The 18,404-nt window shown below is 20.5% G+C and overlaps 5 protein-coding genes across 12 annotated transcripts; 1 reads left to right on the forward strand and 4 right to left on the reverse strand.

Moving 5' to 3' along the window:
- The first annotated feature begins 3,712 nt into the window (after positions 1 to 3,712).
- Positions 3,713 to 8,339, forward strand: eIF2beta (eukaryotic translation initiation factor 2 subunit beta). Of its 2 annotated transcripts, XM_012493289.3 has the most exons (7): positions 4,112 to 4,367; positions 4,959 to 5,216; positions 5,372 to 5,528; positions 5,604 to 5,636; positions 6,528 to 6,712; positions 6,803 to 7,087; positions 7,176 to 8,339. In XM_012493289.3, exons 1-7 carry the CDS (start codon positions 4,350 to 4,352, stop codon positions 7,218 to 7,220), a joined length of 981 nt encoding a protein of 326 aa, XP_012348743.1. In that variant the 5' UTR covers positions 4,112 to 4,349; the 3' UTR covers positions 7,221 to 8,339. The 2 variants fall into 2 exon arrangements, with proteins under 2 accessions (XP_003698371.1, XP_012348743.1); XM_003698323.4 differs by lacking the exon at positions 5,604 to 5,636 and having other exon boundaries at positions 3,713 to 4,367.
- Positions 8,111 to 10,365, reverse strand: LOC100865284 (putative malate dehydrogenase 1B). Of its 6 annotated transcripts, none has more exons than XR_015292348.1 (7): positions 10,143 to 10,365; positions 9,880 to 10,083; positions 9,494 to 9,807; positions 9,087 to 9,376; positions 8,827 to 9,003; positions 8,618 to 8,753; positions 8,111 to 8,563 (listed from the first exon to the last, which is right to left on the reverse strand). XR_015292348.1 is itself a non-coding variant. In XM_086909322.1 (7 exons), the coding sequence occupies exons 1-6, from the start codon at positions 10,284 to 10,286 to the stop codon at positions 8,704 to 8,706; spliced, it is 1,179 nt and encodes a 392-aa protein (XP_086765448.1). In that variant the 5' UTR covers positions 10,287 to 10,365; the 3' UTR covers positions 8,111 to 8,563; positions 8,677 to 8,703. The 6 variants fall into 6 exon arrangements, 5 of the variants coding, with proteins under 5 accessions (XP_086765448.1, XP_086765440.1, XP_086765430.1 ...); XM_086909322.1 differs by having other exon boundaries at positions 8,677 to 8,753; XM_086909314.1 differs by having other exon boundaries at positions 8,677 to 8,753; positions 8,822 to 9,003.
- Positions 10,366 to 10,397: 32 nt separating this feature from the next.
- On the reverse strand, positions 10,398 to 11,926 carry LOC116413872 (uncharacterized). Its single transcript, XM_086909367.1, has 5 exons — positions 11,719 to 11,926; positions 11,383 to 11,618; positions 11,112 to 11,304; positions 10,921 to 11,016; positions 10,398 to 10,848 (listed from the first exon to the last, which is right to left on the reverse strand). The coding sequence occupies exons 1-5, from the start codon at positions 11,765 to 11,767 to the stop codon at positions 10,736 to 10,738; spliced, it is 687 nt and encodes a 228-aa protein (XP_086765493.1). The 5' UTR covers positions 11,768 to 11,926; the 3' UTR covers positions 10,398 to 10,735.
- A 194-nt stretch (positions 11,927 to 12,120) lies between these two features.
- On the reverse strand, positions 12,121 to 13,915 carry LOC100865165 (stress-associated endoplasmic reticulum protein 2). The gene is made up of 3 exons (XM_012493290.3): positions 13,423 to 13,915; positions 12,895 to 12,967; positions 12,121 to 12,798 (listed from the first exon to the last, which is right to left on the reverse strand). Exons 1-3 carry the CDS (start codon positions 13,504 to 13,506, stop codon positions 12,761 to 12,763), a joined length of 195 nt encoding a protein of 64 aa, XP_012348744.1. The 5' UTR covers positions 13,507 to 13,915; the 3' UTR covers positions 12,121 to 12,760.
- Positions 13,916 to 14,130: 215 nt separating this feature from the next.
- Positions 14,131 to 18,393, reverse strand: TM9SF3 (transmembrane 9 superfamily protein member 3). Of its 2 annotated transcripts, none has more exons than XM_086909277.1 (10): positions 17,897 to 18,393; positions 17,522 to 17,717; positions 17,330 to 17,452; positions 17,009 to 17,253; positions 16,681 to 16,920; positions 16,308 to 16,593; positions 16,014 to 16,221; positions 15,784 to 15,930; positions 15,618 to 15,701; positions 14,131 to 15,538 (listed from the first exon to the last, which is right to left on the reverse strand). In XM_086909277.1, exons 1-10 carry the CDS (start codon positions 17,981 to 17,983, stop codon positions 15,394 to 15,396), a joined length of 1,761 nt encoding a protein of 586 aa, XP_086765403.1. In that variant the 5' UTR covers positions 17,984 to 18,393; the 3' UTR covers positions 14,131 to 15,393. The 2 variants fall into 2 exon arrangements, with proteins under 2 accessions (XP_086765403.1, XP_086765400.1); XM_086909274.1 differs by having other exon boundaries at positions 16,014 to 16,218; positions 16,305 to 16,593.
- Positions 18,394 to 18,404: the final 11 nt, after the last annotated feature.

Here is an 18,404-nt window from a genome sequence, read left to right on the forward strand (position 1 = left end):
TGATGTAATTTGTTTGATTTTGAAAAATTAATATAACTAATAAAATACAAATATCAAGATTAAGTATATACTACATATGTATAAATTTTGAAGTGAATTCAATAATATTTATTGAATTAGAAAAAATTTAATAAATATTACTGAAAAATGAAAGATACAAAAAAGAAACTCATAAAAGTATTCGAATACTTAGAGATAAATTGTGTTTATACTGAATTTATACAGTATATGTCTTAATCAAAAAGATAGCACTCTATGATTTTTAATGTTTTTCGATATTATTGTAATTTATTCATAAATATATATTTATATCTATATATAACGTATCTTTTTCTTAATAAGAACAAGTCAAACACAGTTAACATTTTTTTCTATAAAAATTATTAATTTATGTAAAAAAAAAAAAAAATTCGAACAAAATAATAGCACATATCTGAAAAAACAAAGAATTTTAGAATTAAGAAACTTTTTTTCAATATATTATTTTTTGAAGAGGATATATAGAGGTTATAATTAACGAATTCAATACTAAGATGTTTAAATTTAATGTATTAATTATTTATAGTTGTGAGAGTATAAATGAAATTTGAAAAAATCTAAAGAATGATGACAAACGAAAATTAATATTAAAACTTTGTAAAGAAAATAAATCTTATAAATTATAAATTAATTTTATAAATTATAAAAAAATTAATAATCTTTTTAATAAAAATAAACGGATGATTCAATATGAGTATTATATTATTAAAAAATAAAATAAAGAGGAAATTTTATAAATGAAAAAAAGTTATATGAAAAAATTAAAATACCATTGAAAAAAAATTATTCGTGTAATATTGATGATCGATTCTTACATTCACCCTGAAATTTGAAAATATAGAGAAAAAGATGTTCATCTAAAATTCTATCAAAAAATGTTAGAAGAATATAATTTTTATTATAGAATAATAAGAAAGAAATTGTATATTAATTATTATTATATTAGATATATTAAAAAAAAATGATTTTTACAAAAAAAATACATTAATAAAGACAAATTTTTCTGAAATATTGTTATATTTTCTGATGAAAATAAATTTAACATAATAAATATTTTTCATTTTAACAAATATAATTATGCTAAATATAATAAATAAATAAAATTATTTTATATATTATATATTAAATATTAATAAATATAATAATTATGGAAAAAACCAAAACATTAAATTAGAAATGTAGATTTCACACCCAGCAATAAAATATAATGGTTTTTTCTGGAATTAGATAACAGCCAATGATACTAAAAACTTTATTATATTTACATATGGAATTTTAAATGAATTTATATATATATATATATATTAAAAGAAAATCCTAAGTAAAGAATCGAAAAAGATTTATCACAAAATTTTTAAACAAAATAATAAAAACATTATATTCGTAATTAAAACTATAAAAAAATGGATACTGTGAACAATATATCTCATTTATATATATAAATACCCCATAAAAATAGGATATATGAAATATGAATATATATCATATAATAAATATGATAAATATCATAAAAAAATTAGTGTGTATAAAAAGTCATTTTATACATAACATTTGATCAAAAACATCAAAAGTAGATTAATTAAATATTAATATGAAATAAAATATAAAAATAATAAGAAATAATACATGCGTTCATATATTAAATTTTTCTTTATCTCTATAACAAATTTTTTTTAATTTTAACAAATAGAGGAGAGATTACATGAAAAGAATATTTTTGTTTCGAAAAATTTTATAAAAAAAATTAAAAAGTTATTCTACTTTTAATCGATAATATAAAAAAGATTAGAAATTGATCATATTAAAAACTATCTATTAAATAAGTTAAATGTATGTAACTATAAATAATATTATTAATTTTCTACGTTTAGAAATCTTTTTTTTAAAAAAGTATATTTTATGGTTTTTATAAATTAATTGTATTAAAAGAAACAGTGATTTATGAAAAAAATAGTATAATAAAAAAGAATAATATTAATATCAATTCATACTATTATATTTATTAATTATTATTTCTTTATTATTATCGATTTATTTCATCAATATGAATTCTATACTATTAATAATATAATATTCCTTTTTTTTAATAAGTCAGATTGATTTTTTATTTTTTATTTTTTTTTTTTTTTTTAGATGCATAACTAATATATTAATATATTATATTTTCTAAACTGGATAGTAATCCGTTAATCCATAACATATTTTTGTTGAAATTTTTAAATATTTAGTAAGATAAAGAAATTCTCTATCTATAATAAATATTTTTCTATTAATATTTGATTCATAAATAAATAAAGTAATTTTTAAATTTGTCTGCTTACCCAGTTTAACTAATATTAACAAATATAATTTAATTATTTTAAAAAATTTTTTAATTGATCTTATTGAACTTTTCTGTTTCTGAATTATTTTGTATATCATTTTTTGTATTTTATTAATACCGTTTTTTATGTGTTATTTGAATTGAAAAAAATATTTAAAATATTAAAAATAAGTGCATAATCAAAATCAATAATAATGATGCCCTTCATAATTTAATGATAATATCAGATCATGATATTTCTTTCATTCTTGTATTCCTTTCATAAATTTAATAAATAAATGAAAAAATTAATATATAATAATTTTAAATAAAAAATAATTAATTGTTCTGGAAATATAGTAAAAAAAATATTTATTTAAATATAGTAAAAAAAATTAGTTACAATATTTTGCAAAATATTTTGGAAAATTATCAGAAATTTTATTTTTGATGTCGGAAACATTCAATTGCATATTACCATATTATTACCATATTACCACATTATTACCATATTTTAATTCAACAATAATTTAAGACTAATGAATATACATGAATGTAATTAAAAAACAAAAAGATCATCGTCCTACATCGATTTTTCATCTTTAAGAAATTTACAATTTTTCAATATATATTCCTTTCACGTTATTTTTTTTCTATTATCAAATTTACTTCAAAGTTTATTAACATTTCTATATATATATATACACACACATATATATTATTATATAATCTTAATTGTATCTTAGTTGTATTTTATTATAGTTATAATATTATTTTGAAAAAATTAAATATAATATTTTCTTAAATAATAAAATTAAATATAGAAAAAACAAATTTTTATTATTTAAAGTTTTACTACGAGTACGTTTAATTCAAATACTTTCGTAAGTCAAATATAAGTCAATTTTTGGAATAAATTTTTTAATTTATGTGACTTATTTGTTATATCTATATGTGTATGTTATATGTATTATGCCTTTAAATATTAATTTCAAAAGCATGAAGGAAAAATATGTATATTTTATTATTATAAATAAATTTATTTATTTATATTTATATTAATTCGAATAATATATAAATTAATTGAAATATAATCTTTTAATGAATATATAATAATTTGATCACAACAAATCTATTCGTTCTGAGATTCAAATTCATAATAAATAAAATTATAACATTACTAATATAATTAATATAAATAACACTTAATAATCATATATATACATAGAAAATTATATTATATATATAATATAATATAATAGAAAGCAATTCAAGCTTATTTATTTTTGTAATTCGCGCTTAAATTCCTATTGCTTAATTCAGAGATTAAAGATCGATAAAATATATATGTGCAAGACCTTACAAAGTAACAGCATAGAAAAATGGCTGCATGACTTTCTATTTTTCTCTTTTTTTTTTAATTTCATTTTTTGTATCTAAAAATTTACTTAGTTTTGTATTGTTCTTTAAATTCATGATTAGAAAATTATAAGTTTATAAAATTTTGTTTAAGTTTTATTATGAACGTTAAGTTTTTTATAAATTATTTTTACTCAATCCGATTGGACAATAAAAGCATCAGTACGGATCAAATTCAAATTATCTTTTAATTAAAAAATTTATAACTGAAATTAAAATTAAATAATAATACTCAAAACAATACAATGACAAAATTTGATTTTTTAATAATGCAAATTTTGACTAATATTTTTTTAAATATTTTAATCTATAAGAAATAACCAATAAAATCCGCATTCTTTCTAAGTATCTTCTCTTTGTATAGTGAACTAGGCTGTGTGAATCATATAGAATATTTGGAAGTGTGAATGGCTCTTTGTACTTAGAAGTCGAATTTCTGATGCAATATTCGTTAACAAGACGTGAATGCACTGTATAGACAGTACGAAAGTATTGAGACCCGCGTGATAAAGATGCTAATATATATTTGAAAGCTAAGCAAATTAATAAGATAATTGAAGACACCAAAGTATTTAGAAAAATTTTCAAAATGACTGAAGAAGATTCGGTATGTAATAATATTAAAATTATATCTTTAGGAAAGAATCCATGTCGTATTGGAAAAGCATGAGAGTTGATTATCTTGACATACTTCTTGATTTTTTAGTTTAATTTTAATATTTATAAATAAAAGATAAAATTTAAATCTATGTAAAAGAATATTTTGTAAGGTAATTTATATATAATAAGAAAAATGCTACTTTATACATTCCAACCTCAAAACCATGTGGATAATATTCGAAAAAAATGTACAAATATATATATATATATTTATTACCAATATATCATGATAAATATTTTATTGTAATATTTTTCTTTATTGTAATATTCCATGCTTACGAATATAATATAATATTATATTTAATCTATGAAATATTTTGAAATGTATTTAACATAGTATATTTAAAAAAATTTATTTTTAAATTTCTATAAAAATATATTAGATTAATTAAGATAATTAATAATAATCTTTTATTATATCAATAAAGTTACTAAATTTCTTAAATATTATATATAATAATAAAATAATAAAATATGAAATTTCATATATAATAATAATATATTCATATAATAATGTAATAATTAAAAAAATTTATAGGTATTTGATCCTACTTTGAAAAAGAAAAAAAAGAAAAAGAAAACTACTTTTGATCTTGATGCAGCATTTAATGAAAGCGGTAATACGGGAGATGTCTTGGAAAATATTGACAAAGAAAATCAGGAACCTGAATCTTCTGCACCAGCTGAAGATGACGAAGCATTGGATTTAGAAAATTTTGGAAGAAAGAAAAAGAAGAAGAAAAAAGCATTTAATTTAGATGAACTTGATGCAGCTTTGCCTGATGCAAAAAAAGAGGTAGTATATATGTAACATAATGTGTAATTGTATATGAAATTATATTTAATAACATAATATATTATTAAAATACATAATGTATTATTTATTATAATTTATATACTATAATATATTTATATATTATATATATTATTTATAATTTATAATTTGAAAAGGATGTTGTTGAACAACAAACAGAAGAAGTTATTGTGGATGACACTTTTGACTTAGATATGGACTTCTCGAAAACTAAAAAGAAAAAAAAGAAAAAGAAAGATCTTGATGAATTAGTGGCTGAAGAAGAGCGTAAGGAAATTGAAGATAAAGAAAATGGTAAATATTATATATTGCAAAAATATCATTATTTGAAGTAACTAGTTGTTTATGTTACACATTATTTGTTAACATGCTGCACTGAATCTGAGCGAAGTGCAGAATACGGTAAGAAATATGTATTTCGTGTTTTCTGTATAATATTCTAAATATATATATATATATATAATAATCATATTTATATAATAACTAATTTTATATATCATTTCATTATTTTAGTTCCAACATAAAATAAATTGTTATTTTTCTTTGTTATTATATATTTTCATCAAATTAAATGATAAATAATATGAAAAAATTTTGAATAATAAGATTGTGTATATATTTAATGTATATTAAATATTGAATAATATTTTGATATTTAATATTGAACAAGAATATTGTTACGTTCAACAATATTGCCTTTATTTTTTTATCTTAATAATAGAAGCAGAATTTCTCATGTATCTTCACTATAATTTTGTAGACTTATGTAACTCATTATCAAATAATATTCGATATGTTCTTTCTATTCCATTCTCATTTTAATGTTTCTCATTTTCAAAATATTAAGAATTGCAAACTGAAATGAAAGAAATAACACTCATAATTGTTAAAAATCTGTGTATTGTCTTTGATAATATTAATTACATATAACACAACAAAGTGTATGTTGAATATATTTTTATTAATATCAGAGCAATATTGTATATTGTATAGTAATAGAAAATTACTAAAAATTATATTTACAACTTTTTGTTTATTAAACTTATTAATATTTTAATAATTTTTTTTTAGATTCTACAAATATTATAATAAAAAATTAATTATTCAAATAAAATTTTCTTTTTTTTTTTTTTTAAGTTAAATGTGGTTTTATATACTATATATATAAATTAAAATTTACAAATTAAAAACAAAAAGATTTAATATATTGATTAATAAATTTATTTATTAAATCTTTTATCATTTTTCTCAATGTATAATCATATATTAAATTAATATTATATTTCTTAATAGAAGAAACAAGTTGGGTTGGATCGGACAGAGATTATACTTATGACGAATTATTGGTAAGAGTATTTAATATTATGAGAGAAAAAAATCCAGATATGGTTGCTGGTAAAAAACAGAAGTTCGTCATGCGTCCTCCACAAGTAGTACGTATAGGCACTAAAAAAACATCTTTTGCTAACTTTACAGAGGTTAGTTTTATAATAATACTTGTTTATTTAAATTCATAAATTCTAAATTCTTTTTTTTTTTATTACTTGTCTTACAATTTTTAATTGTAGATATGCAAAACACTTCATAGGCAACCAAAACATTTACTCGACTTTTTACTCGCTGAATTAGGAACTAGTGGTTCTGTTGATGGAAATAGTCAACTTATCATTAAGGGTCGTTTTCAACAGAAACAAATAGAAAATGTTCTTAGGAGATACATTAAAGAATATGTTACCTGCCACACTTGTCGTTCTCCAGACACCATTCTTCAAAAAGATACCCGACTATTTTTCTTACAATGTGAAACTTGTGGTTCAAGATGTTCAGTAGCTAGTATAAAATCTGGTTTTCAGGTAATTATTTTTAAAAAAATTTTATAGCATTTATAATTAATTTGATATTTTTAAAAACTTTTCTAATAATCAATTATTTGTTTTACAGGCTGTTACAGGAAAACGTGCAGCTATTCGAGCAAAAACTGCCTAAAAAATTTGTCATATATCATGTTTATCAATTTTGTAGCATAATTTTGAAATTATCTGAGATTTCTTGTGTCAGAACGCAGTTTTTTACAATATCTATTATAATGGTGTGCAATTTGAACATTCATTTTTTTACTTATAGCAATTGAGAATGATCGATTAAAAAAAAACATTGTAAAATTTATTGCACAATATTTTTTATTAATCTGCAACAAACAAACAAAAATTATAGAAACTATTGATGAAAAAAAATTTTCTTCAAATTCACCTATTTTTAACATTCTTATCTTTATTTTTTGGGTTTGAAGTCTTTAATATATCATTTCCTCTTAAAATACATAAAATTATATAATTTTAACTTTTTTTTTATGCATTTTCATTATTTTGGCAATAATCATTGAACGCTTTCCAAAAAATACCTATACAGTTATATTGTACACTATTTCAATGATGGGGATAAAATAATCATATGATAATACGAAATGCATTATCCATTTGTCTACCATTGTGACATAACATCCTGTATAAAGAACTATCTACTAGATATAAAATGGTATGGATTACCAGTTGTTAACAATAGATTTTAAGCTGGTAATAACTTGTTATATCATTTTCTGTATACAGAAACTATAATTAAATTCGAGTACATTATTACACATGGTGAAAAGTATTATTCCCATAATTATCTTTTTGTGAAAAATATCATGATAAAATATAATAATTTTTTTTAAGTGATCAATAGCTAACTTTACTTAATTAATTTATTCAATTGTATTTATTAGGTAATAAATTTATTTTAAGAAACTTTATTATTCTTCTTATGTTCTTCATTAATAAATTAATAATTTGTATTTTTAAAATAATTTCAATATTACATAATTAATTTGCAAGTCATTAATATTTAAAATTATATTTTTTATTTGAATTGTTTTAATGCAATGCACTGCTAAAAATATCACTTATAAAATTATGTGCAATTTTAATGATTATATGTGCATATTATAATGATTAATCTGAATATACATATATGTTATATAATAAATTTGAATAATTTAGTATTTTTATGTATTACATAATACAATAAAATTGTAATTTTTTTAATAAAAATTTCTTGAAAAGTAAATTATCAAATAAGTAATTAAATTTTCGTTATATCAATTTCGTTTTTTAATTTAATTATTTTTTCCTTAATATCCATAGCAGTATCTATAAAATTTTGAAATATAGAAATTGGCATGTTTGGTATTGGAAAATCTTTGAAAGGAATCCATTTTCGTGTGCCATCTTCACATTCTTTTAAATATACTGGCTGTGAAAACACTAATCCCTTTGGTATACCAAATGAACCTAAAAAATTTAAAGTCCTATTTTATTCTATGATTTTTTCTTATTTTATATTACCATCAGATGCGATTCCCAATGATATAATTTCGTCTCCAATGATTTTTTTTTTGCTATACCATAATTTCAAAAGATCACAAATAGCTCTACATTTTGGAAAATCTTCTGATCTGCCTACTTGATATCGAACAAGGGCCTAAATAAAATTCATTTTTTTTCATATGTATAGAATATAGAAGAGTATAACAAATTTCGTATATATACCTTACGTTTAAAATGATTTTTATATGGATCTTTATCATGTGCCATGTAAAAAAACCATCTTAATTCTGAATATTTGATTCTAAATGGTATTGTAGTTTCATTCGAATTTAAAGCTTTTTTATGTGGATAATATATATCATATTTTTGAATCATATGATCAACATCTACAAAATGATTGATTCCTATAATTAAATTTAATATTAATACATATGTATAATAAGATATACTAATAATAATACTTTTTTTTATATAAATATAAATCAACCTAAGAAACCCCAAATAGGTGGACAACCAAAATTTTGGTGAGTAAGACCCAATGAATTCACAAATGTATGTATAAGTTCCAAACCATAATGAGCACTAGCAACTACAATATTTGTACTTGATAATTTTGTAACAAGTTCAAGCATAATATTAGCATAAAAACATGGAAGACTCATTGAACAAAAAATTATCTTCATATGTGAAGGTGCATATTCGTTTATATATGCAGATAAATTTTCTATAATTTTATAATTACGTTGCAACCAATTTTCTGTTCCTTCATTATCTTCTCTAAAATGAGCATATATAAATACTAACAGTTTATTATAATTATAATTATAATTATAATTATATTACAATAATAATTATAATAAATTTATTATTTTTTATAATAATAATAATAAATACCGCATAAAACTATCAAGATAAATTAATATATCACAATTTTTCAGTCCGTCAGGAATACTTTCCACGATATTTACTGTATTTAAACCAGCACCTATCGTTCTTGCATCTTTAAAAATTCTCCTAAGTTTAAAAAAACATCCTGGTTGATCATATAAACTAATAACGATTCCATGAGTCATCCAGAGTTCTTTTGTCATTAATAATTGAGACACAAGATCTGGACACATTGATCTTCCTGCTCCTATTATCATTATTCTACGACATTTTTCTTGTATTTGTAAATGTTTGCTTTTTTGTCTTTTTATGTTATGAGCCTTTATTAAAAAAATTTAATAAATCTGATTAGAATTATATAATATAGATAATTTTTTTATATATTTTTGTACAATTAATAAATCTGCTTGTAATGCGTCAAGTTCTTCTTTATTTAAATATGATGTGATGTTATAATATTTATGCAACAATTCCCAAAATTGATAACTACTTCCAATATAATTTACATGAGTTTGACTAAGTCCAATTTCTCTCCATATTAGAGGAGATTTAGTGTGAGTCCATTTATAAAGTTCACAAGTTTCTTTCAACCATGACTATAAAATAATTTTTAAATTGAATTGCATTTATAAATAAGAATATAATATTAACTTACTTCCCATTTTAAAGAACTTTTACTAATACTTCTATAATGAAAATTCGGTAATATTGTAGATAAACTTTCGGCAATAAAACATATATGATTAAAAGTAGGATCTTCTAAAATACCAGCTATTACAGTTAAACATCTATTTGTCATTTTGTATTATTAACAATTGAAAGAGCATTTAATACTTTTTCAAAAATTTTGATAAAAACATATTGATAAAATATATTTATAAAAATTTATTCATGTATAAAGAAAATAAAATTTATTAAAATTTTATTAAATTATTTTATTTTTAACTTGTTTTTATCTATTTATATAATAGATCTTAAATATAGAAATCATTCAATTATTAATTAATCAACTTTGAAAATTTTTTAATTTTAATGTCAGAATATATAATTAGTATTTAATTTTTAAAAATCAAATAATTAACATAAATAAATTAATTAAAATTAATCTTTTATATATTTCAGATATATTTTAATATAATATGATTGTTCTAAATTATTTTATATTAATAAATTATTGATAAAAAAAATTTAAAGTTAATCTTAAGTTAAATGAATATTTTTATATTTAAAATTGGTTATATTTTATATTTAAAATTCATTAGATATTTCTGGTAAATCAGGAATTTTATATTGTATCCATTCTTCATCAAATATAGGTGATATACATAATTTTGGTATTTCAAACTTAATTTGCCTTTGATCTAAATAAAAAATTTTAAATTAAATATATGTAGAATACATACATAAAAAATATATAATTAAATGTACTATACCTAATTCAAATTCATCTTCATAAGGTATTACTTCATTTCCCTTTTTTTTAAGTAATTCTTTAAATTCATTTTCTATGTCTTTAGTATAAATATCATCTGTAAAAATATATTTAAAAATTTTTTTAAATTATTTAATAAATTTTTAATAATTTTCAAATTATTTAATAAATTATGTAATTAAATTATCATACCAAATTCAAATTGCATATCATAATATGGAGCTAAATTTTCTGGTTCAGAATATAATTTTTTAACATGATTTTTTAAAAGTAATGGCTTTTTAAAAATACTTTCATTATACGATAAAGGTGATTTTACATGTTTTATATCAAGTTCTTTTTTTGGAGATATATCTTTTTTTTTTATGGAAAATGCACTTAGTTTCTGTAAAAAATTAATCTTATTTATAAAATAATTATATTTTATAATTTTTTATTTGTAAAATTTTTTAATAATTTATACTTCTGATGAAATATTTTTCCTAGGTGATATTAGTTGACCATCATTATCTAATTGTGTTAGTTTTGGCTTTAACAATTCTTGTTGTTTGTTGAAAGTAGCTTGCACAGTTTCAGGTACATTTAAATCAGAACTAGATCTAATTGATAATCCTTTTGGTTTTGATTGACCAACATTCTTTAAAGAACCATTTATACCAAGACATGTTTTTGATCTTGTTAGAGATTTTGTAGTTGAACCTATAGTAATTTTATTATTAATAATATTATATTAATTTAAAATAACATTTACAAAAAACAAAAAGAATAAATATTAACCTTTATATATTCTTATTCTTACCTTTGTGAAATTCTGATATTTCACCAAATAAATTAAATATGTTAGCCATAATAAAAATTTTAGCGAAAAATAAAATTAAAATAATAAAAAAAATATTTTGTAAAATAGAAAAATAATTTAATAACGTTTCGGTTTCTATAAGCTTTCCGTTTAATATGAATTGCTCTCTAAACAAAACTAGGGAAAATTGGTCACATTGAAATCTTAAATTACTAAAAGTTTTTTTATATAAAAAATAAAATATTTTATTACTATATCACATTATATGTGATATACATATAAATATAAACATTTCAATTATTTATAATATTTTATATTTATAACGAATTTAAATAAATTTTTTTATTGTTTTTTTTTCATTTTGTTTTTCCTATAAGGATCAATTAAGTTTATACAAAAATGTATTTATTCATAATATAATTTATTAAAAGAGACAAACAATTGTCCATAGCAAATATTTCATTAGGATAAATTACATTGAAAATACATATAATATATATTTTTTACACGTACAATGACTTATCATGTCTTAAGGCCTCTAAAAATATAGACAACCAAAAGCTACCAACTGCTTACATTGGAATGCTTTGATTAAATTGATACAATAAATTGATCATATATATATATACAATTATTTATTATATATAAGTATCAATGAAAGAATTTAAATTTTTCATAAGACTGAGAGCAAGAAATGCTATACAGAATTACAGAAAAAAAAATTATTTAATTTATAATATTTTGATTTCTGTAAATAAAATATATTAAATGTAATATTCTTTCATTGATATACATATATACAATTACATAAAATGTTTATAAATGCTAAATTCCTTTTACAAATAATTCTTATGAATTGTAGCAAAAAAAGGGAATTGTTTAATGGAAATTTGAATTCAGTTTTGTGTCAATATCATTACGACATCTACAATATGCAAAAAGACAGTTTGTTGTTTTCACTTGTATACCAATAAGATGTAGACAATTTTTTTAATATAAACTGCAATAGCAATATCTTTTTATCTTCATATTTTTAGTTTTTTTAACCCATTCTAATACTTTGAATTATTTGAAATACAGCTGGAAGTTAAAAAATTTTAATTTATATAGATATATAAATCTTTTCTATATATTTATTAAAAAAAATTATATTTAAATTATAATAATAAAACTCACCAGAACCACATACAACAAAGAGAAAAAGTGCTAATAAACAAGGTCCAACAGGAGATCCTTCATCTTGTGGCTTCTAGAATATTATTAAATGTAATAATTTGATATAAAAATTAAAATAATTAAATTCATAATAAAAAAAATTTATATATTATTTTACAATTCATACTTTAATAAAAAAAATATTTAAATAATTGATTCCTAAATTAAATATATATTCATATTACATATGGTAGATTTATTACTAGATTATTTTTATTATTGTTAAAAGATAAAAAATCATAAATATTAAAAATAAGATCTAACATTATTTAATTATTATTAAAATATATATAATATAAAATTAATAATATAAAGAAGTAATATATATTACTATCATTGCATACCATTGCATATCAATTATTTTGTCAATTAACCTTAATATTAAAAACCAATAATTATATATTTGAATGTAAATAATACATTTTAATTGTTTAAATAAATTTATATATAATTTAAATATATTTTATTAGATAATAAAATATAACATACTGATGACTTTGGAACATTTCCACGAAGTGTAATATTTTTTGTAGCCCTTTCGTTAGCGATACGCATTCTTTGTTTTGGTGCCATCTTTATTGTTTTTTATTTGCCAAAAGTACTTCAATAAGATTTGAAATAAATTAATAAATAATTTAAACACTATTTTAGTCACTGTACGTGTATTAGAATATGACGTTCTTGTGCTATAAACAAGTGTATACACTACACTCTATCCCTTACATCGACGTGTGCGCTTTGACACGTGAATACTTTGGAATATAGACGGAGTAACTTTTAGTGCCACACTGGCACCAACAGAATCAATTTAATAATTATATTTTTCACAATATTCTGATTTTTATAATTATATATACATACATTATTTTAACATTTATTTAATTATTAATATATTCATAATCATCTAAATATTTTACATGAAATATGTTTGAATAACGTAGTATAAACACGGTTCTTTAAATGTATATCTTATACACGCACTGTGATTATTTTTAAATGTAAAAATAATATATTTTGTGTATAGAGGAAAAATAAGTTAATAAATAAAATTTTAGAAAAAATTTAAATTAAAATAAAAAATAATTTCAACTAATGAAATCTATTTTTGCTGTTTACTATCAGTAATTTAAGAAACGATTTATAAATTTTAAAATAATTACTTTAAATGAATATGTGTATAAATAAAAGTAAATTGTATTTTTGCATGTAGAAATTTTATATTTCTTAGAACTGTTACGTCTAACAAACCATATGGTTCATTCGAATATTTTCATCGATATTCATTCAGCAATGCTTCACGTTAAGATAAACATACTCTCTACAACTCCCATATCCCTTTCCGTTTTATTTTTTTTTCAACAGCGATTAGATATTTAATATAATTCATATAATTAGATATTTAACCGCGTGAAAAAGATCACAATTAAAAATTTTACCACCATTATAGACTTACAATATTTTACACTTTACCAACGCACTCACAATTCATAATGAAGAGTATTCACAACAAAAAAAATGACATGTCGTGACATATAATGCGCAATTAATGGTAAAAAAATTTCTTATAATTCACATTTAATCCTAACTTACCTATAAATTAATATTATTTGAATTTTTAGTAAACAAATATTTATAATTTCAATTCAGAGTCACAAAAGTATTATTTTAACTTTAAATATTTTTTTAAAAAACTGAAGTACAGATTGTGTGATTAAATTGTATCGAAAATTAATATTACATAATTCATACATAATAATCTATAAATTTATAAAAATTTTTTTTGTTTTAATTATTTTTCAATTTAACTATTGATATCTAATTGGAATTATTTATATTTCTATCTAAAAAAAAATATTAAAATTCTTGAAATATTTTCAAATTATATTACATAAATATATAAATTTTTATGTAAATTCCAAGAAAAAAATAATCAGTAAATTTCAGACAAAATTAATTATATTATAATATAATGTAATTGAATAATCTTAAAAAATTGGTTGTTTTAAGTAAAATAATTCTATCATATAATAATCGGAGCCTATATTTTATATAATATTAAATTGTGACTCATGAAATGAATAATATGTATAATTGTTTGAATAATTGCTAAACTATTTGTTTCGCAAATATCTAACCTTCGTAAAACTTATCTTTTACTAACATAAAACAAATAAATTAATCATTTTCTTGAAATGAAAGTATCATTGTTACATCAATTGATATAAGGATGATAAAATATTCGTTGAATATTTTAAAAAAATGATATAACAAATATTTCTCTTTAAATATTTAAGCTACACTTCATTAAAATTAATATAGTTCTTTCATGGGTTGCATCTGTACATCATAAATAACTTTAATTTCAACCAAAAGAATAAGTTTTACTTTATAAAAACCGGCAGGTTTTATTCTGTATGTTCTTATTTTAGTCGATTGTAGATGTTATCCTAGAATTGTGGTTTAGTCTATTTTGACTGTAGAATAAATTTTTCGTACAAATGCATTAGTACCAACATAACCAACTGTTCCACACATTATACCCAAGGCAAGACTAAATAATGCCATATAACCAAAATAAAATGCCGTTTGGAAGAGACCATACATTCTGAAAAAGAAAAATATAATTACATTCTATTTTTTTTAATAAATTTGCATGAGATTAATCAAACATAATATAAATTTACTTAGTTTTAAAGAAGAAATAATAGAAGGAATATATATAGACATAACCAGCGGTTGAAGCAGCCGCTAAGAAACTTGTCCACTGCCTATAAAAAATATATAAAAATATAAAACACTATATAACAATATTCATAATTAATTAATATATAATAATCAAATAATGTTTACCATCGATAATCTTCAGCATTTAATAAAAAGTATGTACATACAATAGTAACACAAACAGTTACTATCATTAGAATAACAAATACTAGTAACATAAATCCATAAACATAATAAATTTTATATGCCCAAAATGAGGTAAAAATAAAGTACCTAAAAAAAAAATATATATAAAAAATAATTTGACATATTTTTTTAATGATAAATTTTAATGATAAATAAAAAATGAATATTACATTTCAATGAATATTGATCCAAAGGGCAAGATACCACCAAGCATAATAATAACTAATGGTTCCATGAACCATTTTTTTTCAGGAATTGGTCGAGGTACTGCATTAACTCTGCATGGTGCATCTGGAGTTCCAGCTAAATTACGACCCAAAATAGTTCCAACTAATGTTAATGGTAATATAACAAATATACAAATACATGTTACTGCTACCTATAATAAAATATTTTTGTTAATATATAGAAAAAACAAATGTATATAATATATAAATAAATAAGAATTACATAAATAATACTTTCCATAGAACCAAATGGTATAGCACGGCTGGCATGATAATACATTGCAATGAAGTTAATAAAAAATGCAGTGCCACAAACAATAAAAGGTAACATAAAGGCACTGAGAATCATTTGTTTAATCCAAATACGACCTCCCATACGTGCATATAAACCTCCTCCAGCATAACCATTTATAGGTGATGTAGCAGCATACACAAAAATTGCTGTTGATAACATCGATCCTCTCTCTGTATACAATTCTCCGAGGATAGCAAAAATAATAACACTAAGTACAACCACAGTAACCTAAAATAAAATAATTCATAAAATGTTATAATTACTATTTTAAAAATTTAAAAGTTTGATTTAGAAATTTTTAATTAGAATAATTACCTGATATCCAGCGCCTATAAGAGCTGAAAAAAGCATTGCATGACTAGCAGGTCTAAATACATCTCCATGAACTTGTTTCCATCCATATTCATCACCTAAATCTCGTTCCATGTCATCCATTTCTTCATCCCTACTATATCTAGCATAATCTTTTCTTAATGTACGCATTAAAATCATTGAAACAAGTCCAACAAGAAAGATTACCATCATAAAACTATTAAAAATACTGAACCAATGAATCTGAAAAAAATAAAGGATAAAAATCCATTTTTAAAATAAAATAATATATAATTTTTAATTTCACATTTTTTGATTAAAATATATTTACTCTGTGTTGAAAAAAATTAGGATCCAGATATTTGTCAAATCTATCTTCGAATTTAACATTACTCTTTTTCCAATTAACTTCATAACTGAAAGAAATGGCTGTATCCTGCACTAATTTAATTTTATTTTCACTAGTCAAATTTACATCAACTATTTGCTTTCCATTATATCCTATATCAAATTTCTTATGTGTCCAAATATAATAAGATACAATTCCATTATTATCTTCAGGCTCTCCCACAACACCTAAATATTAATAACAATCAATTAATATAATAGGAAAATACTCAAGAATTAAAAAAAATTAAAACTTTAATTTTACCCCATATTGGTAGATCATCCATATACATCTTATACCAATATTGATTCTTCACTGCATATATAAAAGCCTTTTCACTTTCTTCAGATAATTTTATTTGACAGTAATCCATTTTTGCAACATCAGCTATCAGATAATAAATATATATTATCATAATTAAAATATCTACCATTAATTAATAAAACTTCAAAATACCTTTGTATTCAATTTCCAGACCACTAAATTTGAGTTCAATTCCTTGTAATGCTTCAGAAAAAGTTTCATGATAATGATTAATAACATTTTTTGTGCCCATACAAAAAGGTAATGAATAATAAGAATAAGTTTCCTGTCGATTATGATATGGTCCAACAGTACTCATCCACAATACAACTTCATCATTATCTTCATACTAATGAAAAGAAAATATATTCCATCAATACATATATAAATATGTAAAACATAATACAATTAACATGTATATATGAAAACAAATCAATTTTTAATAAAATTATTAATTAAAGATTAGTTATTAAAATCTACAATATTAAATATTTTGAAAATATGTCAATTTTCTGAATATATACTTACAATGTGAGTGTGCTCGTCGAGATAGACAAAGGGGAGTAGGCTAAGCGCCAGAAAATGGAATAACAATCGAGCCCGACACATGATCATCGTGACGGGAAGGCGCACTAGGCGCCTTATGCTAATACAAATAGAAATTCAAAGATATTTTACAATAAAGATACTCCATAGATTCACGAAACAAATATTGCTTAATAGAAACACCGGACAAACAGGTACCAATGGACACGTATTAAAACACGATGATGACACTCACAGCAACCGCTAATGCGCTAGGTGTTAAGAATTCACTATCATAATAGATGGCGCTTTTATCATTACATTCCAGAAGTCCTTGCTGAATTATCGTAAAAATTAAAATAATTTATATGATTAAAATATTAAAAAAATTCATTGATATGAAATTACATTTAAAAAAATATATATATACAATATATAAATATATATATATATATATATATATATATATATATATATATATAAAATAAATATTCAAATAAACTTTAATATT

This window comes from Apis florea, unplaced genomic scaffold (genome assembly GCF_048593485.1).
Source record: "Apis florea isolate Af1SG1 unplaced genomic scaffold, ASM4859348v1 contig_1789_pilon, whole genome shotgun sequence".
Classification (NCBI taxonomy): domain Eukaryota; kingdom Metazoa; phylum Arthropoda; class Insecta; order Hymenoptera; family Apidae; genus Apis; species Apis florea.